The sequence below is a fragment of the Ahaetulla prasina genome, chromosome 2 (assembly GCF_028640845.1).
Source record: "Ahaetulla prasina isolate Xishuangbanna chromosome 2, ASM2864084v1, whole genome shotgun sequence".
NCBI classification, from domain to species: Eukaryota; Metazoa; Chordata; class Lepidosauria; order Squamata; family Colubridae; genus Ahaetulla; species Ahaetulla prasina.
The window spans coordinates 200,250,235-200,276,246 of record NC_080540.1 but is presented as its reverse complement, the minus strand read 5'-3'; the positions used below and the strand labels follow the sequence as shown (position 1 = coordinate 200,276,246).

General features: G+C 39.4%; 1 protein-coding gene across 4 annotated transcripts in view; it reads right to left on the bottom strand.

Moving 5' to 3' along the window:
* The window catches only part of RNF38 (ring finger protein 38), a 118,317-nt gene extending 92,989 nt beyond the window's left edge, over positions 1 to 25,328 (bottom strand). The window contains exon 1 of one of the 4 annotated variants that reach the window (XR_009153974.1): positions 24,494 to 25,255. Coding sequence is in view for 1 of the 4 variants with exons in the window: in XM_058174087.1 (XP_058030070.1) it covers positions 24,494 to 25,049 (556 nt within the window). In the remaining 3 variants the exon portion in view is untranslated. Of the gene's footprint in view, positions 1 to 24,215; positions 24,235 to 24,493; positions 25,256 to 25,307 lie in introns of those variants that run through there. The other 3 variants (XM_058174088.1, XM_058174087.1, XM_058174092.1) reach the window with 3 other exon arrangements.
* Positions 25,329 to 26,012: the final 684 nt, after the last annotated feature.

The following is a 26,012-nucleotide window of genomic DNA, read 5'->3' as shown; positions in this document are numbered from 1 at the left end:
GACTTTTCTGGTTGGAAGCCAGTTGGGAATATTGCAAATGGGTCTCCCATGATATTGCGACCATCGTAAATTCATGTGGTTGCTAAGCACCTGAATTTTGATCACATGACTGTGAGTATGCTGTGACAGTTGTTAAGTATGAGGATTGGTTGTAAGTCACTTTTCCAGGGCTGTTGTAATTTTGAACAATCATTAAAGCAATGGTTGAGAAACAGTTACGTTGAGAACTACCTATATTCATAATGCAAGCTACCTGGCCAAGAATACCATGCTCAGCCCTAAGTCTTCCCTTTAATGATTCTCTGAAGGCTATAAATCAATACTGTTTAAACAATATTGTTGGAATCAACTAGAACTGATTCTTCTCTATGGAGATTATCAGTCATCCCGGTCATGACTGTCTTAAAGTTGCTTGAATGAGAAGTGAAACGTTTTCCTCAAGGAAAAAACGAAGTCCAGGTGTCTTTTGAAAAAGCACCTTTGAGATGATTCTTCTCTTCTTTTTCCATGTGCTTCATTGTAATTGCTTTCAAAGATGGCTTGGCTCAAGGATTTGTTCAGCAATAATTACTGAAATTCTCTGCCTGCTGGCCGATGAAGCCACTAGACTGAATCCCATTCAATAAGTAGCATGTTGAGAATAATCTCTTGGGTTATAAACGTAAAGAAATGTAAAGGAAATATCTAAGGTTATTAATGAGCTGTTAAAGATTGGGAAAATGTTTCGGCAACAGAGTGGTCTCTCCCTGCAGATTTTGAACATAATTATGTCTTTTTCTTGTACAATTTAAATTAACAGGATTTTTCCTTTTACTATCTTCTTTTTATTCACCTACGCATCTTCTATTCAGCATGTACAAGAATCTCTTATTCACGTCTGCTTGTAGTTATGTTCCTCTTAGCATGGTGCCAATCCTCACACTCTACCCTTAACAATTTACAGCTCTATTCAAATCTGCTCAGAAATAAGCCTACTAAACTGATTCACACTTATCCTCAAGAATATAATATACAGGATTACATCCTCAGTTGTTCAACAAGAAAATATATTGAAAAACATATCAAACCCAGTATTTCTACAACAGTTATTTTTAACTGTTCAACAATAGGAGAAACTTCTTCTGGAGCTAATGGGTTTTCCTTTGCAGGAAATATTAAGAAGAGAGTGGATGGTCATCTGTTGAGGTCAGACAAGAGAATATCTCCAAGGTTTCTTCCGGTCTATGATTCTGTGTAAACCATAGACCCATGAGACTGGCCGGCTATAACTTTATTAAAATAAAATAAAAAGCCATTCCATCATGAAATTAGAAGGAAAAATGTACAAGAAACCTTTTTTTCTTCCATTCTAAGGTAAAGGTATAGGTAAGGTAAATGTCCCCTATCCAGTTGTGTCTGACTCTAGGGATGAAGATCATCTTCATTTATTAGCCAAGGGAGCCAGTGTTGTCCAAATGCTGGTCATGGGGTCATCATGACTATACATCGAGGAGCACGGAACAGAGTTACCTTCCCACTGATATGGTACCTATTAACCTACTTGCATTTGCATGCTTTCGAACTGCTAGGTGCACAGGAGCTGGGGCAAGGATGGGAGCTCACTACATCGCGCAGCACTCAAGTCTCGAACCCAGATTGTCAGCTTTCCAGCTGACAAGCTCAGCATCGTTAACTGCTGAGCCACCGCGTCCCCTTCTTCTGTTCTATCATGTCCACTTCTCAGAAATTGCCTGGACTAGTTCCTACAGTGTTCTTGGCAAGATTTCTGAAGTGGTTTGTCATTGTCTCCTTCTAAGGGCTGAGAGAGGGAGGGAATGGGTCAAGATCACCCAGCTGGCTCTGTGGTAGGTGAGGCCAAAACTCAAACTCTTCCAGTTTCTAGCCAATGCCTTAACCATGTTCTTATTATTTATTATTTCATTTATTTGTGGTCTATTGAACTGTTCAAGGCAAATCTGACCACTTCACCAAATTGGTTCTCATATGAATTGTGAATTCACAATATTGAAAATAAATGTAAATATTCATTTACAGAAAAGTGTCATAAGATCGGTTTTAAATCTTGTAACAAAAAAATAGGATATACCTAGTCTATATTTACTATGTACAATTAGGTAGAGATTGTTAAAACAACTTAAGATTGCAATATCTGATGTAAAGATTTTCTCACTTAGAATGCAATAGTTGAACAGAAGAAGAAAATAGCCCTTCTTGCATGTATGCAAAATGAACAGATGTACTTGTGATGTGTCGGTACTTCTGCACTGAACTGACATATCACAAGTACAGGCAGTCCTCAATTTATAATCACAACTGAGCCCAGAATTTCAATTGCTAAACAAGATAGTTGTTCAGTGAGTTTTGACTCATTTTACAACCTTGCTTGTCACAGCTGTTAAGTGAAACACTGCAGTTATTAAGTTAGTAACATGATTGTTAAGTGAATCTGGCTTCCCCACTGACTTTGTCAGTGATCACATGACCCCAGGACATTGCAACTGTCATAAATACATGACAGTTGCCAAGAGTCCAAATTTTGATCACATGACCATGGAGATGCTGCAGTGCTCATGTGAAAAAAAATGTAAGTTATTTTTTCCAGTGGCATTATAACCTCAAATGGTCACTAAATGAACGACTGTAAGTCAAGCACTATCTCTATGCTTGGATCTTATTCTCTGCCTTTCAAGAATTCCCAGCCCATCATAAAAAGTCACAAAACTAATTTTAAGTTCAAATTAATGGCTGAAAATTATTTGAGAAATGAAGCACAACAGATAAGGAAACTTTCTGCCCAAGCTAGCCAGGTCCCATTTGCACAAACTCACAAGGAACCAAATACTTTCTGGCTCAGGGGTGTGAAACTTGTGTCATCACGGCGGCGTCATGGGACGTATCGTGACTCCCCCCCCCCCATTTTGCTAAACCGGGCATGGGCATGACCAGCATGTGATGCATCTGTCCCGCGGGCCGTGAGTTTGATACCCCTGCTCTAGCTCAATGAGAAGTGAAAGGACAATATAAAAAGAAGAAATGAAGCATGAACATGTTTGATATCGATAGTTTAGTAGAGAAATTTGGAAAGGGCATTTCAGATAAATATTTAAGATAGTCACATATTTAAGAGCCACTAATACAGGTAGTCCTCAACTTATGACCATAATTAAGCCCAAAATTTCTGCTGCTAAGTGAGACATTTGTTAAGTAAGTTTTCCACCATTTTACAACTTTTCTTGCCACAGTTGTTAAGCGAATTAATGCAGTTGATAAGTTAGTGACACGGTTGTTAAGTGAAACTGGCTTCCCCACTGATTTTGCTTGTCAGATGATCCCCAAAAGGTGATCACATGACTCCGGACACTGCAGCTGTCATAAACACGAGTCAGTTGCCGAGTGTCTAAATTTTGATCATGTGACTACGGGGATGCTGCGACGGTTGTAAATGTGAAAAACAGTCATAAGTCATTTTTTTTTCAGTGCCGTTGTAGCTTAGAACAGTGATTAAATGAACTGTTGTAAATTCTATTTTCAATTCCTGATGCCCAGGACTACCCACTACTATTTATTGGAGTGTCCATGCTCCAATTAATTCCATGGGATATCAAGACCAGGGATATCAATATCCAGACCAGGGGTCTCCAACCTTGGCAACTTTAAGACTTGTGGACTCCAACTCCCAGAATTCCTCAGCCAGCAAAATTCTGTCCACAAGTCTTAAAAGTTGCCAAGGTTGGAGACCCCTGATCCAGACATCCCATGGATGTCCAAAGTCTTCTGATCCTTTTTCCCAGGATTCTTTCCTTGGAATGAAACAATCTGAGCACTGAAGAGGAAAGAATCGTGGCAGCATCGGTCTGGACACCTGACAATACGGACCACTGTGTCAAAAACTTCCCAATGATCAAAAAGGAAGTTATTTCTAAAACAAAACACATGTTGTTAACAAAAAGAAAGAAAGAGCAACCTCAGCCAAATATGTTTGTACAGGATAATGAAGAACAAGAAAAACAGTGCAGAATGAAAATTAAATTTCAGCTATTCTGGTAAACAAGGGCAATGGCTAAATGTGAAAATAGATGCTATTTGTAATCAAAATTACACTTTTGAAAGCTTAACACAAATGAAACATTAAAGTATGAGCCACAGGGGGATTTTTTTTTTCCTCCAATGGGCAAGCCTATTTCCTCTTCCCTTTACTAGGTATTGGACAAACCAGCAATTCAAATGCTAATTCGCTTATTGCCTCTCTTTCCATATTTCAGATGAGTAGTCCAGTTGCCCTATTTTTGAAAGCAATGTGCTTTTATTCAATTAAATGGCCTTTCTTCATTTAAAAAAAACAGCAACCAATTTTTGAAAGAGAAAAAAGAAACAAGCATTTGACAGCACAATGCACCAGGCCAGTATATTTCAGAGGAAACATAAATTCTTCATTTGAAGCAGGATACAGAAAGTATCTTTCCAAAGTAGTTTCATCAGCCCCCCAAAAATGTTTTGTTTATAGATAGCCTGAAGTTAACTTTTCTTCCATAAAAGATTAGGCATAGGCCTAATATTGTGTGTTCTCCTAAACTTTTCTCATAGCAGGTTTGGTGGACCTAAAGATCTCTAAATACAGCTAAACAGCCAGAATCTCTCACAATAGCATGCTGGAGATATCAGCTGGTACAGTTTGAACTTTTCTACCCAAACGAAAAGAGATATTTAGATGCTGACATCCTCCCTTCTCTTTTGAGAAGCTTGTATTAAGATAGCAGCAATGTCTTTTAAATACTGCATGTGGTAATAAAAATATAACAGAATACAGAAGAGGATCCATAAGAATATTATGGTCTTTGTTTGCCATGGCATTGTTTTGGGACACAGATATTAATTAGGGGATTCAATTAAACAAAATAAAGAGATCAATCTTTGTTATAGGTCATTTGGAGCTTTCGTGTTGAGATATGCCACAAATGCTTTGAGACAAAGGGTCTGCCTATCATTTATTGATGAACAGTATAATCTAGACGCTTTCACCAGGCTTCTATTATCTTTGCTGTATCATTCAACTCTGATCTGCCAACTATTTGCTTCTTCTTTCTATGAGTGTTTTTCTATTCTGGCTGGGTAAGTACAAGAATTCTGGAATTAATAGAGTAATTTGTTCCCCTACCCCAATGTTTCTCAAACTTGGCAATTTTAAGAAGTATGAAACATTAACTCCCAGAATTCCCCAGCCAGTATAGGAGAATTCTGGAAGTTAAAGTTCCACACTTCTTAAAATTATCAAGTTTGACAAACACTGTTCTACCCCTTCAATTGTTTCATTCAGACTCCTTTAATCAGGAAGTCGGAGACAGAGACTCTCTTATTACTCTTTTTAAAGTACTCTTAACAGCAATTTCTCTTGGCTTGAGAAAAATTCAAATAAAAATTGAATACCTTTAACATTCATGCAATTATCTGCTCATTTAAAAATGAGAGTGCTTTTTTAAGAGAAAAGAAAAACGCACGCATATCGTATGCACAGCAGCATCAGTTGGGTCAGGGTGGGGACAGAATTACAAAAGTAGCATTGCACACCATTGTGATGCAAGCCCTTTTGTTAGTGCATCATGACATTGCATTCATGCACGAACGGGGAGGAGTTTGCAGCATGACACTATTATTGTTCTAACAGAACTTGGTAGCTCTTGTAGAGGCACATTATCTATGTGTACATATGTACACTATGTTTTTGTATGTGTTTTCTTATTTAGAACCTATTATGAAAACATACACACACATATATACATAAACATAAATACTGTATACACACACACCAAGTCCCTCAAAAATAAATATTATGTATAAAAAAATAGGAAAATAATCAAATCAAATATATATTAACAGTCACAGAGAAGAATTAGAAGGATATGGTACAGTCAATTAAAATTGTTTCTAAAAAATTAGTCCACACACTACTACAGAACAACTACAAGTATCTGTAACCTAAATAGATATTTTAATTATATATCCAAATTCAGTCCAATCAATTAAAATGTTACATATGTATATAATTCAAGCCAATGTGAGCTGTAGGTAAGTGGTATCCATACTGTGGGTAGGTTAGAGTAGCTAAGTTTTAAAAGATAAAGGAAACAAAATATTTTCTATACTTCTATAGAAAGAATATAATTAATTAGTTGTTCGTTAGCTGAATAATCTAGTTGAATAATCAACTAGATTAACTGAATAATTTAGTTTTTGACAATATCTTTCTTCAGAGTAGGAGGCTGACAACTTTTAAAATATCTAGTACTCCTAGATTAAACAAGATAATGACATGCATTTTAATTTTGGAAAATATTATCACATCTATTGACAATAAACAATATATAAATCATCTGGGCCAGGAGCTTTCCCTATTTTTGTTTTTTTTAATAGCCTCATGGATTTTCCTTTCTATATGTTATAGGTCCATTCATCATTTGCTTTTATTTACCCATTATCATTGAAAATCTTTGTTTCTTTAAGTATTCTTTTCACAGGGGAAATCTCATGTTCTTTATAAAGTTTTGCACAATTCTGGAAACAAATCTTGGATTTTTCTATGTAATGTTTGCATTTTAATTTCACAAGATATCAAAAGCAAAATAGATTTGTGCTAATATGAATTGAATTTTTAGTTTATAATTTTATTCAGTGATGTATACTGAATTGACCATAATTCTCAGGATTCATTCTTTTAGATTTTATTCATAGTTAATTAGTTTAATGATTGCAAAATATGTAAAATAATCTAGTCACATTATCCAAGTCATGTGCATACCTCTCTGATTAAAAATAAGTTAAGTGTGAGGATTTTAGAGTTAAGTGTGGTTAATTCATGCAAGAATTAAACTACCCTCTATTAAAGCTACTCATTATGTTAGTCTAGTTAAAAGTGGATTTATTTATTTATCATATGGCACATTCACATCACATTTCAATTAAAACACAAACACAAGAGATAAAATACAAGAGATAAAAATACAAAATCTGAAATGGATTACAAGTGGATTACAAGTGGTGATAGAGTATATTATTCACAGGGTGCAACAACAGCACACAAAATTATATCCAGTCAAGGGTGGATCCTGATCCCAGCTTCAGCTATTCATTTGCTGTCTAATTCTCCATGTGAATGGGAAGCGGCCTACTCAATCCCACAGCTATGAACAAAAGGGTAGCGGCCATAATAAAGCAAAACAAAAAGTATCACCACATCATCAACTTTAGTACACCAGCAACAACTTTTTTCCTTCACTGAAATCAAGTGGCTCTTAAAAATGTTGGGCAAAACGAAGGGCTGCTAAAGTGCCTATACAAGCTAAAAAAGGTTCAATACATTTTAATGGCCAGATATGTTTTGGATTGCTAGTGGGACAATCTTTTAGCACTAGGCATACTGGGTAAAACATTCTAATTAAGGTAACTAAATAGTCCTATCCATCCATCCATCATCTACCTGAGCTGTGGTGGCACAGTAGTTAGAATGCAGAACTGCAGGCTGGGCTCAAGGTTGACTCAGCCTTCCAGTCTTCCGAGTTTGGTGAAATGAGATCCAGATTGTTGGGTGCAATAGGCTGACTCTGTAAACTGCTTAAAGAGGGCTGGAAAGCACTGTGAAGCGGTATATAAGTCTGAGTGCTATTGCTACCTATCTATGTATGTATTGTAACCATTTCTGAATAAGTGGCCGAATAAAAATTCTGTTAGGCTTACTTCAATTACAAAGGTCACATAGCATAAGGTACTAGCAGACCCAATCATTCCTGTTTCATGTTGAGGTAAAGCATTGTGGATGCTGTGGTCCATCCAGATGGACCTGAGCTATGCAGATATCCACCTCTGTACTTCAGAAGACAAAATTACTTGGAAGAGCACTGTTACTTCAACTGCTATAAGGCTGATTCAGCAAGCTAATGAATTCTAAATGCCCATTTAAAATCAATAGGACTACAGACTCAGAGCGTCCTTGCTAGATAAATCCCAGCACAGCTGATAATTCAAAGGGAGGAATCCCAATATATAACACCAAAATGAACAATTTCCTCTCACAATATTTCATAATAACATGCCATACAGAAATAGATCTTCCCCTCAATTATGAAATTCTTGTCTGCAGGTTTTATTATTCATAGACGTAGATTGTTTAATAGTACAATTTATATTACATCTGTCAAATGTCTAAAGCTTCAGATAGCGTACTTTTGCAAATGAAAGCCTCTCCCTAAACCTGTAATTTGATTAGCAATATTTGAAATAAACTTATAAATTATTTCAACCTTATCTTTTAACCATGTTGCCTATATATTAAAAGACAGTATCGCAAACCTAGCTTACAGTATTACGGTATTATGCGCAAATTTAATAATCCTACCAATTTTAGTAAAATGTAACTACATCAAACCCTTTGAAAATTTACTCCAGCTCGGAGTGGAGGTGGAGGGATTTCAAAAAACAAGAGAAAATGCCAATCATTTTACAGGCTAGTTCACACATGCATGTTTGCCACTTCATTTTCAGAAAGTGAGTCAAAGAAAATTAGTGATACAATTCCATCAACGTATTAGAACTGACAATATGAAAATTATACCTCATTCACATAAGCAAGTCCATTAGGACCTTGCTGGACGAGATGATGCATCAATCTGCACTAGCTTCTAGGTGGTATGTAGTCTCACATCTACTCTTCCTGAGTTGCTAGCAGCATTCCACACTCAAAGAAATACTGTTCTGGAAGACGGAAGTGTCAGTCAAAGAATCTTACTATGAATAATAATCATGCATTTGTGAATGGGCTTTGGAAGAATTTCACATAAGCAGCTCAGTGTATTTTGACGTATTTATGGTCACTTTTTATTTTTATGTAAAAAAAGAACAGAAATATATGGATTGAGTAATGTTCTTAGTGTATTTTTGAAAAAGACTTAAGTGTCGCTGAGATATCGAAATTCAAGTATGTTTCACTTATTTAACTCTTCCAGACACATTAACTCTTCATACCTTTATGCAATAGGAGGAACTCATATACTACACACTTCTGGATGTTAAATCTTGCTATTTGGTAAGCTTAGTTCTACTGTTAAATGCAGTTTCAATGAATATAATGATTACTTCAGAAGCACTAAATGAAATATTATTTGGCATAGTTGTCAAGTTTATTCAGCCCATTTTGTGCTCAATTATGTACTGGGAACTCTGGTAAGTGTGTTCACTAGGAACTTGAAACCTATTATGCCAATTTACTATATTAAAATCAGATTCCCTTCACAGATTGTAAGCTGTCTTATATTAAAAATAAATAATCATTTTTGACATTCTCTTAACAATGTACTTAGTCATAATAAATTAGAAAATTAATTTTGTATATTTAACAATATTATAACGCTGCCCAGAATTCCACTAATTAATTTAAGTGGGAAATTTGGTTTTAGGAATAGTCTTGCCATTAAAAACAGAACCCGATTTCCAGGTACACAATTCAGGTAAAGATTATTAATCATACTTAAAGTGGCCATGTTAAAATCAACAGCACAAGTTTATGACGGCCAACACTAAAGAGATTTATATTTTGCCTTTCCTCTTGAACTCAAGATTACACAGGAGTGCCTCTACTACTATAGCTCCACAACAATGCTGTGCTCTAAACAGGGCTAAAAACACCTCCATCCATACAGCTGGCACAAAATTATCCAGTGAATCTTTATCACTGACAGAAGATCTCAGTACAGTGTCTATTAGATACTAGTCTAATATCTAATATCTAACCAATATCAGTGTAATGTACTATTTTAAAGGATGGCTGAATCTAGGTTAGCCCACTGCTTTAAAATATTTCTCTGTAAGTTTTTAATCAGTTTATCATTTATGATACTGGCAATTCAGTGGCATGCTGGCCTAGTGATAAAGACACTCATTTTCCATTCAGAAGGTGGAGAGTTCAATTCTAATTGGCTGCAGATATTTCTCTCTCCTAGGGCGCAAAGAAAAAATATGTGCTGCAAATTCCACTTGACGGCAGGAAGAGCATCCGGCCAGTAAACGCTCAGCTCCATCCAGTCACCCTGACTCTATCCCAAATTACGGGATTACGGGGTCATAAAAAGGGAATTAACAGTTATGTTACAGGTAAAGAATTGTATAGTAATTATATCGTAACCCAGAAATTGTATTGGAAGCATTTAGAGCAGTGGTAGTAAACCTAGTCCCTACCGCCCACTAGTGGGCGTTCCAGCTTTCATGGTGGGCGGTAGGGGTTTTGTCCGATACTGAAGCACTTTCCTTTTTTTTAATTTAGTTGACTTTTTGAAAAATTTTCATAGCATTGTTTAAAAACATTTTCATTAGGTTTTCATAAAATTCTCCATGACAATTTAAATATTTGAAAATATACTATTTGTATCACCTGCGTATAAGTTTAGTTCACGTTACATAAGTTAAACTAAATGGCGCTATAGTGCGACCGCAAACAAAAGAGCCTCATCCCAGAATAGCTCGCACATCTCCCCCCACACCACCCAGCTTAACAGACAAGCAGAGCTGGTAAGGCCCCCCCCAACCCCAATCCACGATGCGCGCGAGGCATGTGCAGACGATGATACACAGTGCATTTCTGTGGAACCGGTGGGCGGTTAGAAAATTTTACTACTAACAGAGATACAAAAGTGGGCGGTAGGTATAAAAAGGTTGACTACCCGATTTAGAGCTATTCAAAACTGAAGGGTATCTTGAGCAACTAATTTAATGTATAGAATTCTTTAACAGAGTTATGAAAATGCCTATTTATAAATGCATATATAATGGATTCTATTTTAATTACTAAAGCAATCTATTATCCTCTCACTTATCAACTGATAGCCTTATCTAGAGCTTATGTTTGCAGAGCTAGTTACTCCATATCAAATGTATGTACTAGGCATATGAGCTTTTTGAATATTTTTTTTCTTTTCATTTGCCTAAGGATGGAGAATGCAGGCCATGTAGCAAATGAGAACATAAGGCTGTTTAATTGTGACTGAGCTGTACATCATATATTGCATAGATAGACCTATCTAACCTTTTTTACCCAATATCTCTTACAAGAGAGACATGCCCCAGACTTTTGCATCTGTTTTGCATTAGAAGGACTCTTCAATTCTTGCAATATGAAAAAAGAGTGATTAAGAAAAAAAAATCATCTTCCTCTTTTTGCTATTCCACTAAAATCATAACTCTATGTATACATATTTGAGACTGTATATACAATACATAGAAGAGACATGCTCTTAAACTAGAACTGATGAAACAACTTTGCATACCACACACATATACATGCATACATAAATACATGATTTTCTAACCCTGAATTCATCCAGTTAAAGTGCTTCAAAAATAAGCACTCATTACTCATAATCAGCCCCTATGAAGAATATACTGTAGAAAGTAAATACTGACATACAGAGTTACTAGATATGACATTATTTGCTCAAGCCCCACCAAAGATGCATTCAGGTCTAAATTTGAACTTATATTTTTTCCCCCTGTCATTTTGGTACTACTTTCTACCCACTCATACTCGAATGTATTCAGTGTGATTCTCGCATCTTATCATGAGATGATCTTAGACAGTGTTTTAAAGACAAAAAATATGAAATACATTCTATTGGGACACTCATATTTTGCTTTTCCAAGGTCACTGAAATAAGAAAATGGCTAGAGCTTAGCAAATATACATGGCTTTATTCTTGTTCCGTTTTTTAAATAGTCAAGTTCAACAAAAATGTTTTGAATAGGTGGTCACAATGATAGAAACCCATATACTCTTAATTACTCTTCTAATTCCTGATTCTAAACACAAAGCTTCCTCACAAGTAACACAAACTAAACAGACAATCGGTGGCTTCTAAAATAATAATGATTGACTTTCCAGAAGGAAACCACTGGGCTCCAGAAAAAAAAGGAGTGTTTTAAAAATTTGCACCCATTGTTCCAACAGCTTCCATATGTTTATTAATCAAATAAACACAATTGTTTACAAAAGAATTAAAAACAGGGTTCCCTCTTTTTTTAAAAAAAGGAAACCTTAAAGTAAAAGGTAAAGGTTCCACTCGCACGTATGTGCTAGTCATTCCTGACTCTAGGGGGCAGTGCTCATCTCTGTTTCTAAGCCGAAGAACTAGCGCTATCCGAAGAAGTCTCCGTGGTCATGTGGCCAGCATGACTAAATACCAAAGGCGCACGGAATGCTGTTACCTTCCCACCAAAGGTGGTCCCTATTTTTCTACTTGCATTTTTTATGTGCTTTCGAACAGCTAGGTTGGCAGAAGCTGGGACAAGTAACGGGAGCTCACCCCATTATGCAGCAGTAGGGATTCAAACTGCTGAACTGCCAACTTTCAATTGACAAGCTCAGCATCTTAACCACTGAGCCACCATGTCCCTCAACCTTAAAGTATGTGTTTACAAATTTTCAGCATTTTTCTAAAATTATAAATAGAACTTATCCGAAGATACCTCTAGAATTGTTATCATCTCATAGAAATTGTTTATAGAAGTAAAGACAAAATAGGATAAGGATCTTTTAAGCCCATATAAAAGGTGCTTAAAAGGTACTTAAAAGGTGCAATCAATTTACCTCAAAATTAAAAATCTGAAACTCTCCAGTTGATGTTTCTTTTTCTACTGAGGTCACTAAAGGTAATACAGTGGTCTTACAAAACAAATTAAGGCTCTATCTTTATCTGGAAACTACGTCAATATATGCTTCTAAGCTAAGACAACCTTCTGAAACAATGTTGAGTTCCAAGAATTTTTATTTTTTCATACATATTTTCTCCTCTGGGATTTCTGCCACATTGTAATTCAGGCTATAGACTAACAGGCTATTAAACTGATTAAAGCAGATTATGCAGCCTACTTGGTCAGTAAAGAATTATATTAGCTTAGATGGTAAAGGGAGCAGGAAGAAATAGCAAAGAGAAATAATATATCTGCTGCCAGATGCAGAAACATACAGCAAAGCAATTTAGTTTTCATACTTTAAAAAAGGAAAAAGATTTTTTCCTTAAAATCAAAATAACCACTTTATTTGGTTAGTACTATTTAGAATTGGGCATACTATGGAATTAAAGAGCCTTATATATTACAGAATGTAAAAGGAAAAATTTTCAAGAAGCCAGCAGTGTATAGAGGCCAGCCAAGCAGAGATAACGGGTGATTCAAGATATATCTATTGTGATCATTTGTCACACCCTGGGTCAAGAACAAATAAGCTAAATTTTTCCTCTAGTTCTTTCCTTTATAAAAGCAAGTTTAAGTTCAGTTTTATTTTTAAAAAAAACCTTAATCCCTGATGTGAAATTTCATTATAAAACAGATGTCTAAAACATACTGTGATATCTTTAAGATGCTATATTACAGCTATACTTTTGCAAACTAGGTTGTTCTTCAAGGAATGCAATAGTTGAAGTTCAGTCCATGAAAAATAACCGTCTTAACAATTTAAGGTAGTACAAGACTTTTGTTGCTCAGATATCCCAAAAATTTAGTTCTGTATCTGACTGAAAATTGAAACGTTTGTTAAAGATCATTTTTCAAATCACACTCCTAGACTGCATTTTCCCCTCTTTCTGCATAAATGTGTTTAATCTGGCTTGCATTCCTCGCTTACCGTGGCTATGCAGATTAGACGTGACCAGCAACTGCTCACAACTTTGTTTTCTGGATTGTGTAAAAAAGAGTGTGTGTAAAAGATTTGGAGAAAAAGTTCAAATATGTCTGTCCTCCAGAACAAAAATAGTTTAGTAAAATGTCAATCTGTTATAGTTGAATAGAAGGGGGAATTTCAGGGACAATATAAACACCTTATTTTATACAATCATGACAAATACTCATGATTTTGGTGCACGATAGAAATATCTGAGAATAGTATTCTCTGTTGGACATGGTGGCAAATTTTGTTTCTGCTATGGTTTTGTCAGTATATCCAACAACTACAGACACTCTAACCTTTCAAATCCTTCAAAGTCTAGGATGAAATGAGAGGTTTCCTAATCTTTACTCCTCTCTCTATAGACTTCTATGTATGTCAAGGAGGAAAGGGGAGGTTATATCAATAATATAGTAAGGCCGGTAAACTATGTGGTCTCCCAGTTAATTAACTTTCCCAGTGAAACAACAGTGTCAATAATAGAAAAAATAATTTGAAAAATGCAAGGCATGGACACAAACAATCCACAGCTAACCTCTCCCTGTAACTTTTAACCGATGGTATATTGTATTCAATTTATTTCTGAGGTTGAAAACATGTAGTCACAGTACTTGTCATAGAGATTCACAGCCCTGTTCCAACTATGGTGGTTGGAAATAAAACCCATCTATTTTAGTGATATTTACTGGTGATACTCAGTATTATGCTTGTCTGAATTCAAGTCTGAAATTCAACATCATCATAAAGAAATAAACGATTATAGAAACTATTAAAATCCAATATAAAAACAACCAAATAACCCCCTCTCTTTTTAGTCAGGCCTATCTATGTATTATTCCAATAACTACAGTACACCTAAATGTAACTTAGAAACTACAATCAAACTGCATGCTCGATACACATTCCAAATTGTTGTTGCTATTTGTGCCAGATTATTTTATTTAAAGATTTTTTAGCTATAGATAAAAGGGAATGTTCTGAACTATCTAGCAAAATGTGTAATGCAGAATGTTAACTGTAAGAGTTGTATAAATCTCAGTATTTCACTTAATTAAAAACTAAGCACAAATAGCTGGTATTTTTACAGCAGGTAATGTTGTAAAGGTAAGCATGTAGACCACTGAAATATGCACAGACTCCAGTGTATCTACAGATACTTTTTTCCACACCTGTCAGGTTTCCTGTTCCACCTGACTTTAAAAAAACCAAAATAAACAGGAATTATTGTTGGCACACTGCACAGTTAAAGCGACACTTTTTAAAGTCAAAAAGGCCTCTGGGTTCTTAAAGTACTCTTAACAAGTATTCTTAAAAAATAGTGGACTGCTTTGTTTAGAAATGTACACACTGAGAGAGAGCACACAGAGGAAAAGAGGAAGAGAATCAGGTTGGTCTAGTGCAGAGGTCTACAAACTTGGCTCTTTTAAAACTTGTGGACTTCAACTCCCAGAGTTCCTCAGCCAGCTTTGCTCTGGGAGTTGAAGTCCACAAGTCTTAAAAGAGCCAAGTTTGCACACCCCTGCTCTAGTGCAATGGCCCCCAAACTTTTGGCCACCAGGGACCGGTTCTGTGGAGAGAGAGGTTTTTCCATGGACTGGAATAGGTGTGGTTTTGCATCCCATGTAAAAATAATAAACTGAGATACAAACAAATAAATAAATGTATCTGTACCAGCCTGGCAGTAGCTTGTGAATAGGCTAGAGTGTCAGGACAGTGGATTCTGTGACAGCATCCATAAGAACCTCTTGAAAGATTTTCGTACTCACTGTCCCCAAAGATTCTCCTCACTTACAACATTAAATAGATTATTTCTGGAAAAGAGGAAATATCTGGCTATGTAAAACTCTTTGCCAGGATACAAAAAATTGTTTGCTTGCTACGTTAAAGGAATGACAGATGTAATCCACATGTGCTATGTTCTGTTTGTGGAACAAACCTATTCTTGTGATGTGTGTGCTAAATTCATAAGATTCCAGAAAAAGTAATTTAACTTTTTTCTATTTGCAGCAAAATGACTGTAAAATTTGTTCACAGGTTGCTGCCTTTAAGAAAGGCTGACATTCCTTGGAACTCACATTTTTAAAACAAGTGATATCTAATTGTGTGATTTTCTTCCAAAATAGAGAAATGTGCTGGCATTTTATTCTTTGGTTAACTCAGAAAAAAGTTTTCTTTACACCCAACTGCTTTAGACAACAAAATATGAACCTATATGAATTCTACTTGGGTATCCAAAAAAGGCAAATGGAAGCTGACTTTAAAAAGAGTCATGTAAAAAATAGGTTCGGTTTCATAACCTGCATGTGTGTGTATTTCCCTCGCATTTGAGAAAGCACAACCAGCCCACACGTATCTGGAATTAGGAGTAAGATCTTGCAGGGCAGAGGGTGTGTCTTCCAGAAAGAACTGCGGCTGGGTTATTTTTAATTTATTTAAAACCATTTTTAATTGAACAAAACTGTATTGTTACCTTAAAACTTTATTAGTCATGGACATTCCACAAATGTTACATTGCTGTATTAATTATTATTCACAAAGACCTATGACTGCTGAAAAAGCCCCAAGTCTATGAAGTTCATTAAAAAATGTTCATATAGCTGCCAAGTGTCGCCATATAGTTGATAAGGGGGTCATATAAATGTAATAAATTAAAAATGCAACCAATACAAAAAAACCCTATTGGTTGGTTTGGAGGAATAATATGGTCACACACTCTAATCCTAGGTATACTGTACTTGAGTTTATGCTGTTGCTGAAATGGATGGAATTTTTAGAAAAACAGATTTACTAGAAAAGCACAAAAAGAAAAAATATGATTTACCACAACTATACGTTTTTCTTCTTGTAGCAGAAGGAAAATTCACACAAAATAAAAAAATTTAGCTTTCAATAGATACTGTTTGTACGACAGCAGCTTAGTTATTGGACAATATCTATAACCCAACAAGTTCCTCTGTTATTTTTCTTGACAGACATTTCAAAATTTCAGGTATTATACAAATATAGTTGAATAAACCACTCTCCCATTATGTACTTCGGTTTAACCCAACTTTGATCCTGACCATGCTATTTTTTACCCACTGAAAAATGTATTAGCTGCAATCCAGTCTTTACTTTACCATGTTAAGTTTATTATATTGAAGCAAGACCCCAATGCTTTATAATACAAGTGCATTATGTTTATTTGTTAGGATTATAACAAGATCAGATATTACCAACTTGTATAAAAGTCAACGTGTCACTTAGAAAGCAGAAGTATACCATTGGGCAGGTATATGGTTTTGCAAGCTTTCGGGAAAGTGCAGAAATATTTCTACAAACTGTTTTTGTAACTATGTGGCAAAGAGGAGGGGGCATCGAGAGTAACACGTGTATCCAGAAGGTGTATGATAAGAGTAGACCATATATGGGCTTTTGTTTATTTCAACCAATTAGGATAACTTCTTCTTTTCTCTTATGGCAATGTCTGTAACCAAAAAGTATAAAAGATTATGTTTAAGCCATGCTCGAGGCTCAGACCTTTGTTTTCCACCCGAGTGGGGGTCTGTGTCCTATTTGCGCAAATAATAAATTAATTCTTGTTTCTCAAATCCTTCGTGGTCTTGTCTCCTCACTTTAAGACGTAAGTTTTCTACAACATTTACTGGCGAGCCAGCCAGGAGGCAAGGGGTTTTTGAGACCCTCTGAGTGGTGGCCTTGCCCACTGCCCCTGTCCTGTTGTGCCAGGAAAAACCTCCCTTTAATTGGCGCCACCGGACCTTTGTTCCGAGGGACTTTTTGCTGGTGCAAGGCAGGGCTGGTTGCGGCAACCTCCACAAGAACCACAGGTGGAGACAAGAATAAAGCCTAGGAACTGGCCAGAGGAGGACATCAGCCTGCAGGCAAGTATTGGGGATAAGGAGAAACCCTCCCTATAAGTAGGGACGGTTGTGGAGGACTGATCACCCTCCATTAGTAAGGGAAAAGATGGGAGGACTGTTGTGTGAGTGAATGAAGTCATGCTTGTGTGAAGTGGAAAGAAAGGAAAAAAACACACAACTCCCTTGTGTTTCCTGAGTGGAAAGGACCCCATACCTTCCTCTCAAAATCCCTCTCCCTATTTGTCTTGTCTGGTGCCCTGGGAAAATCATGAGGGGAGGAAGTGTACCCCTTACTCCATTAGAATGCATGTTGATGAACTTTAAGGCAGGGTACATGTCCCAAGACTATGGCATTAAGTGGAGCAGATGGAAACTGAGAACCTTCTATAAGGCAGAGGATATGGAATACGTATAGGAAGGAACCAGTGTGCCATAGGTAGAAAAAGAAAGAAAGAAAGAAAGAAAGAAAGAAAGAAAGAAAGAAAGGACACTGGAAAGGGAAAAGGAAAAGGAAAAGGAGGCTGGCAGAAGCAGGGGTAGGTTTTGAAAAAGCTACAGAGGTGGGTTAGGATGAAGCCAGAAAGGGAGGGGCCAAAGGGTAGGATTTTCAAAGCCCCCCCTCGCAGGCCTGGCAGAAGTGACTTCTGCAACAGAGTTATTAACACTTGGAACATACTACCTGACTTTGTGGTCTCTTCCCAAAATCCCAAAAGCTTTAACCAAAAACTGTCTGCTATTGACCTCACCCCATTCCTAAGAGGACTGTAAGGGGCATGCATAAGAGCACAAAAGTGCCTACCATTCCTGTCCTATTGTTTCCTTTCATTATATCAAATTAATATAGTTGCTGCATACTTTTGCTCATATATATGCTTATATGATATGTAGTTGTTTTATGTTGATGCTTGTGTATATTGCTGTGAAAAAAAAGGGAACCCTTGTGGGGGGAACAGGAAGAGAAAAATTTCACAGTTCTCAAAGAGGCCCTCACGCAAGCTCCTAGGTTAGGATTACCAACTGTTTGCAAATACAAAGGAAAATGTAACAGCTGGGGAGGGTCTTACCCAGAAAACAGGAATTGTTAGATTTCTTATCTGTTTAATGCTGATGCTGGTTTTTTTCAAGTTCTATCTGCAAGCTATCCATCCCACCCCTCCCTAATCCTCCAACAATGCCTTTTCTCACCCAGAAAGGGAGGAGGAGGAGGGGACCCCTTCTCATGTCTTTTAGCCCTGCAGATGACTCAAACCTGTGGAAGCCAAATACATGGGTCAAGATGCTTTCCCCAAAAGAGACATTCCATCCATTTGAGCCAGTAATTGGATTTGGATCAGCCTCCACTGAAAGTCACCACAACAACAAAGTGGAGCAGAACTTCCCAATGAAGAAATGGACATGTAATGATTGGACATGTAAGGATCAAAAGACTTTTTTCAATCCCCAGATGGGAGAAGGGTGGAAATTCATTGTAAGGTTTTCTTTCTTGTTTTATGTATTCATGTAAGGATTGTATTTGAGTGAGTGTCACAGCAAGTCCTGAACACCTTAGATTTCTGTCAGATGGAAGAGAAACTTGCCCCGTGAAAGAACTCCACAAGCGCCAAGTGATTCCTGGACACCAACTGAGAATGAATATTTTCAAACATGTGGTCATGTTGATATGCATGAGTTTTGTTTGGGATTTTTCTCTTTGCAGGAGAAACAATTTTTGTCTTTCTGACCTGATTAGTGGACTCTTTTACTCCATCTGAAGATCCAAAAGGAGCTGTGCAACCTTGCACTCTACAGATTGTGTTACTGAATGCTGTTGTTATTATTGTTGTACTTATGAACTGCAACACTGTGATTAATATCATCCTCAGCTTCCTATGTCTGTATATGGTGTTACAGGTATAGATGTTAAAGGAGGGGAGGGGGATGCGGGGAAAACCCCAACTAAAAGATAAAATTCGGGACTGGTGTCAAACTGTGCTTGATGGTCAGGATAGGGAAGATCAGATCTCACGGAGGTCTGGGATTGTGGCAAAAACTACAATCAAGCAGGGGAAACAGGCAAACGTATCCTTGGATGTTTAGGGCTCTGTATATAGGAACTGTTTCCCAAAAAGGGGTGTGTGGAGGTCTCGATTGGGAACGAATTGATACGTTAAATGGCAAATCTGCATGCTTAGAGCAGGTAGAAAATCTGAAAGGGGACTGTGACAATCAGGATTATAATGTCCATGAGTTAGAAATAGTTATTTGTGATGTTAAAATGGCGAAAGGAGTAGTATCCTTCCTCCCTGTATACCCCCCTTCTTTTTTGCCTTGGAAAAGAGAAGTAAGAAGAGGGGGGGATGCGGTTTGTTCTCTCTTTTACACATTTTTTCTTTGCCGAGCCTGTCTGAGAGAGAGGTAGGGCAAATGGGTAGCTTGTTCCTGCAACGCTGCATGCATATGGCAGCTAAGCAGATATATTTTCAATCCTGCTCTGAATTGCGATTCTGATTTTATTTTTTAAATGTTTGAGGTGTTTAAAATCACTTTAGATAACAGAGACCTGATGTTAAAGTTTGGAACAAATATATTTCAGAGCAGAGACCCAAAAATACCTTATGTAGGTGATTTCTTTTAATTTTGGGGCGTGTTCTTTTTTACCATACTCTTTTATGTTTGTAAGTCTGTGAGTTTTGAATGATAAGGGGTTGAGGAGATTTCTACGATAGTCTGGATATTTTAGCCTAATGTTAGGAGGGGATGGATTTTGAGGATCTTAACCCAGAGGTATGAAGGAAAAAGATGACTGGATTTATTCCTCAAAAATAAAAAAAATAAATAAAAAAAAGTTAGATCCTACCTTAATGGATGTTCCCTTAAGGAGAGATTATTTTGTTTATGTGGATGGAAAAAGAAAGTAGTAGAAGGTAGGAATGGATATTTGGTTTGGCTAGCTTGGAAGCTTGTGATCCACTTACAAGTCTGTTCAGGTACTTGTAGCTGGTTTGGCTTGGTTAGAGGAGTGTCTGGAATGATGGTATTGAATGCTGAACTGGGGTCTACAGAGAGGACCCTTGCATAGTTCCTTGAAGATTCGGGATATTGTAGGATGTAGTGCAGAGCCATATTAAAAGCATCATCTGTTGATCTATTTGCTCAGTATGCAAATTGCAAGGGGTCTAACATAGCACATTTCTAGTGATTTATTGAAGATACGGGTGAAGATAGGGGCCAATTGGTCAGCAAAGACTTTTAAGCAAGAAGGAGTTATCTTGTCTGGGCCTGAAGCTTTTCCTGGCTTTTGTCTGTGAAATAGGTCCTGCACTTCCTTTTCTGTAATCACTAGGGGTTATGATGGGATGGGGTCAGTTATAGGAGGCTTGGCTGGTGTTGGTGTTGGTGTTGGTAAAAACAAGTTGTGCATTTCCTTGAAGCTTGAGGCAATGGTGTAGCTGGCTTATGATAGAAATGTGACACTCCTCAAGTTGGTTATTTATCGATGATAGGTAAATACAGTAATAAGGAAAAGGGAGGTTACTTTCCTGTATGAGGAATTGCTGAAAGAAGAGTCAGGGGAAGTTGTTTGGAAAGAAAAGGTGTTAAAGAAGGAAGTCTTTTCACTTGTTTGTAGCAGTGGAAGATGGCGTTATGAAGGGGGTGTTGGCCCAGATATGAGCTGGGAAAAAGAAACCTGTAGTGTTTTTGTCTAAAATGGATGGATTCTGTAGTAAGAGGTTGATCTTGTGCATGCAAGCAGTAGCTACTACTGTTATTTTGGTGGAGGAAAGTAGAGAATCAACTTTTGGTGGCATTGGTGGTGAAAAGTCCACATCAAGTGCTGACAATTTTAACGCAGAAAGCCCAAAGGTGGCTTACCAATGCTGAGCTTTTGAAATATGAGGTTATCCTGTTATCACAAGAGGATTTAGTTCTCTCGACTGATAGGAATTGCAATCCAGCAGAATTCCTGTCAGGGGAGAGAAAAGAATGGGATAATGTGGAACACAGTTGTGTGGAACCAATCAATTTACAAGCAGAAGTCTGAGAGGATTTGGAAGATAGTCCTATAGTGGGTGGTATCAATGTATTCATTAATGAGCCTTCCCGGGTGGAAAAGGGGAAGAGGTTGATCAGTTATGCAGTGGTGAATGGAGACACTACTGAGGTACTAGAAGCAGAATGGTTGCCATCTGATTGGTCAGCACAGATAGGTGCAATGTTTGCTTTATTATAAGAGTGAAAGTTGTTAACAAATGAAGTGGGTAATATTTATACTGATTAAAAGTATGTGTATGGAATATTATATTCCTTTGGAGGATCTGGATAGAACTAAAGCAAGTGAATTTTATAATGACTTTATTTAGAAAAAAAAAAAAAAGAGGGGGCGGCGGCAAAGGCCCAGAATGGCTGGCTATAATGCACATTGAGGCACATAAGAAGGGAACTTTTAAACTAATAGATTAGTGGATGAAGCTGCAAAGACAGCAGCATCATTAGGGGGGAATTGATGATCCGAATCCCTGCTTTGGAATTTGATGTGAAACCTGTATTCACTGATAAGGAAGGAAAACAAATGGTGAAAGAAAGGGTGAAACAGGTAGATGATAAATAGATAACAAAGGAGGGATTGCAAATCGTGAACAAACATGTTATGAGAAACATATTGAAGAGTGAACCTATTGGGAATAAAAGTGTTATTAATTTTGTTAAAAGGAAAATCACATATATTTGTAAAGGCATGTAAACGATAGCCATGCAAGTGGGAGGTGGAACCATCATAGGAGGAAAATGGCCTTGGGAGGCACAGGAATTGAACTATTCTGTAGTGTTAGACATGGAACAGCAAGGTAACCTAATGGCCACCTTCGGAAAAGATGGTAATTGGGCCCTAACCTCGAACTTAGTGGGATCTGTCTGCTATGCCCGAAACCGTACTACCAATTGTCACCAGGTTGGATCTTTATGGTGTTTATCCACCTGGAATAATGGCGAATGGTGGTCAGGTAAGGGATACCAGCCCACAAAGGAGGCTATGGTCCTCTCCAATGTCTCCATCCACAGCTCATATATCGCCAAGCAACATAACACCTCCCTTGTCTGGTTAGCCCCTGATGGAATGTATTGGATAATGCCTTTTATTGGTTGAAAAGAGATCCACGGCCCAGGCTATGGTATTATGGGAATATGAACAGGTTAACACGTATGAACAATGTACTCTGGATTATGAGTTTGAGACTACACGTTAATCTAACGATAATAGTGTAGTCACAAGAGGGGGGAATGAAGCAAGACCCCAATGCTTTATAATACAAGTGCATTATGTTTATTTGTTAGGATTATAACAAGATCAGATATTACCAACTTGTATAAAAGTCAACGTGTCACTTAGAAAGCAGAAGTATACCATTGGGCAGGTATATGGTTTTGCAAGCTTTCGGGAAAGTGCAGAAATATTTCTACAAACTGTTTTTGTAACTATGTGGCAAAGAGGAGGGGGCATCGAGAGTAACACGTGTATCCAGAAGGTGTATGATAAGAGTAGACCATATATGGGCTTTTGTTTATTTCAACCAATTAGGATAACTTCTTCTTTTCTCTTATGGCAATGTCTGTAACCAAAAAGTATAAAAGATTATGTTTAAGCCATGCTCGAGGCTCAGACCTTTGTTTTCCACCCGAGTGGGGGTCTGTGTCCTATTTGCGCAAATAATAAATTAATTCTTGTTTCTCAAATCCTTCGTGGTCTTGTCTCCTCACTTTAAGACGTAAGTTTTCTACAACAATATCCTTTCAGGCTGCTTGCTATTTTCTTCCAAATCCCAAGTGTGGACCCTCTTTTTTCATTCTCACATATCCACTAGCTAATACACATTTCATCCCATGTATGCAACCTCCCAACTTCAATTCTAGGAGACAAAACTATCTTAATTGTCCACCCAGGCTTAAGAGCACACACATCCAATACTGAAGAATCAGAACTAATTTAACCAGCGGCCGAAGAGAACATACCATATACAACTGCTATTGCAAAGCACAGTATGACAGAAGCAAAGTACTAAAAAGAAAGTATTACTAGCTCTGGTCCTTCTACCAAAAGAGGGGGGGGAAATAAGTGTGGCCAGATATTGCTTATAAACAAACCCTGAACCCACAAAGAGCAAAGCACTACTGGGAAACTGAATTCCTTTTCACCATCTCTTCCTCCCAAGCATTAAACTAAGCAGCCTTCTTCCCCTTGTGCCTCATTTACGCACCTTCCCTAACCTTTCCTTTCCCCGAGTCTCCGATTATAATCCTTATTACGACGCTTCGCTATGGCGAAGACCCGACTTCTGATCTTTAACGTGCAGAATTGGGGAGGGGGGGGAAGGGTTATAGGGTGTTTCGGCGATCTCGAGATTCGTCAGGATAGCAACACGAACCCAGCCGTGCAATTCTAAGCACACTTTAAGGAGAGAGAGAGAGAGAGGAGGGAGGGGGGAAAAAAACAATAATAAGCGAAAAGCCTAAACACGCCTCGGTAGGAAGTTACGTCCCATTGAACTCAGTGGGACTTCACTTCCAAGTAAACACGGTTAATCGGAAAGCTGCCAAGACCTTCCCAAATTCTCTTCAGCCCCCGCCCCATTTTTCTGTCCAACCCCCCCCCCCTTTTTTTTTTTTTGCATCCATTTATAATTCACCTCAACGCTCTTTTATTAGTCACTTCACGGACATCCTGTCACCTCCCATTCCCGCAAAGCCTGCCTGAAGCAGCCCGGCTCGGTCACTGCTCGCTCGCTCGCTCGGCGGCGGCTCCCCTTCAATTGCGACTTCCCAAGACCTTGCTCGTTCGCGCGGTGCCCTCCCCTCCCCTCCCCTCCGCCGCCCAAAGCCCAGACAACTCCCCAGCTCGCAGCCCGCCCAGCTGCCTGCTCTCGTTGCTTTCCCGTCCCCCCCCCTACCGCCAGGGCCCCATTACCTGGTGCGGGCGCCCGGGCACCCGGCGGGGCTCGAGGGTGCCCGTGTCCAGCGGGGCTGCCCCTGCCTTGGCTGCGGGCGCCTAACTCGGGCAGGCTCGGCCCATGGAGATGCGGTGGGGCAGGCGGCGGAGGCTGGAAGTGAGCGGCGGCGGCGGCGGTTGTAGCGGTGGTGCCGCCGTTCATGGCGAGGAGGCTGAAGAATCCGGAGCGAGAACGGGAGCGAGTCCTGGGGGGCTCCGGCGGCGGCGAAGGGCCCCCAGCGGGACGTAGCGGCGGCGAGGGTGGCAAGAAGGCGAGCAAAGAGGGTGGCGAAGGGGCGCCGGAAGGAGCCGCCGCTCTGCCGCCACCACTACCGCCCGTCCGCCCCGCCGCTTCCCCGCCGGCCTGGCCGTGACGATGGGGCTCCTGGCGCTCGTCGGCGCCGACGGCCCCTGGAGGGTGGTGGTGGTGGTGGTGCTTGGCGGGGTCCCGGTCCCGGAGGCGGGCGGAGGCAGAGAAGGGGCGGGAGTCGGGCTGCTGCACCGTGCGGGGTGGCGAATTGGCGGCCACCGGCATTCGGCCTCGCTGAGGGGCCGGGGGGTGGTCTGCGCCCAGCCCAGCCCCGCTCGAGATAAGGGGGTGACGGTAACAGCCCTTCCTCCCCAGGAGTTGGGGCGGGCAGCCTGCGAAATAGGGGAAGTGCGGCGCGGGTGGTTGAAGAAGAGAGGGGAGGAAACTTCCTTAAGAGGAGGAGGAGGAGCAGCAGCAGCCGCCGAGCAAAGTACACCAGGGGTGGGTGAAAGGAAGGGTGGAAAGGAGGCGATGACCGCTTACCCGCACGGCCAGTTGCCTCCGATTTGCCTCTCCCTGCCTGGCCCGCGGATGAGGGCGCGGGGGCGGGGGCGGGAAGGCTTAATTCGGTGCAATAGCAAAAACAAAAGGCGGTCTTGCTCAGGAAACGCAGCAGCTGCTCTCGCACCGCCTCCCTGCCGGAGCAGCAGCAGCAACAGCACGCCGTGTTAAGGGGGGGGGGAGGGAAAGCGAAGGGCATCCACGCAGTGAATGTCTGAACGGCACCGTTCTCCGCCCCCAAAGCGCCGCCGAAAAAGCCACTCTCCGATTCAGATTCAGACCCAGGGCAAAGTAAGGAAGGAATGAAGAGTCTAGGTTAGAGGCGCGCGTAGCGTGCGCCCGGTCTCCAGTAATAACATCCGAGTCGGTCTTTGTGCGGGTAAGCGTGTATCCCTCTGTGCGCGTGTGTGAGAGCTGGCGCCGTCGTCCCCTCCTTTCTTCACGGCAGGACCGGGGGTTCAAGCGCGCCCCGGCCTCTCCCGAGCGATGCAACTTTTTTTTCTCTTCTCTCTGCTACTTACAGCTTCCTCTTGACAACCTCGATATTTTTTTTTTTTAAAAAAGACTACGCTGGCTGCTGCTTCCTTTCTCCCAGCCGCACCGCTGGCTCCGGCTGAGCTACGCAATCGGTTTGAGAAGCGCAGCATAAATTACACGAGGCAAGGGGGAGCACAAGCCCGCCTGGTT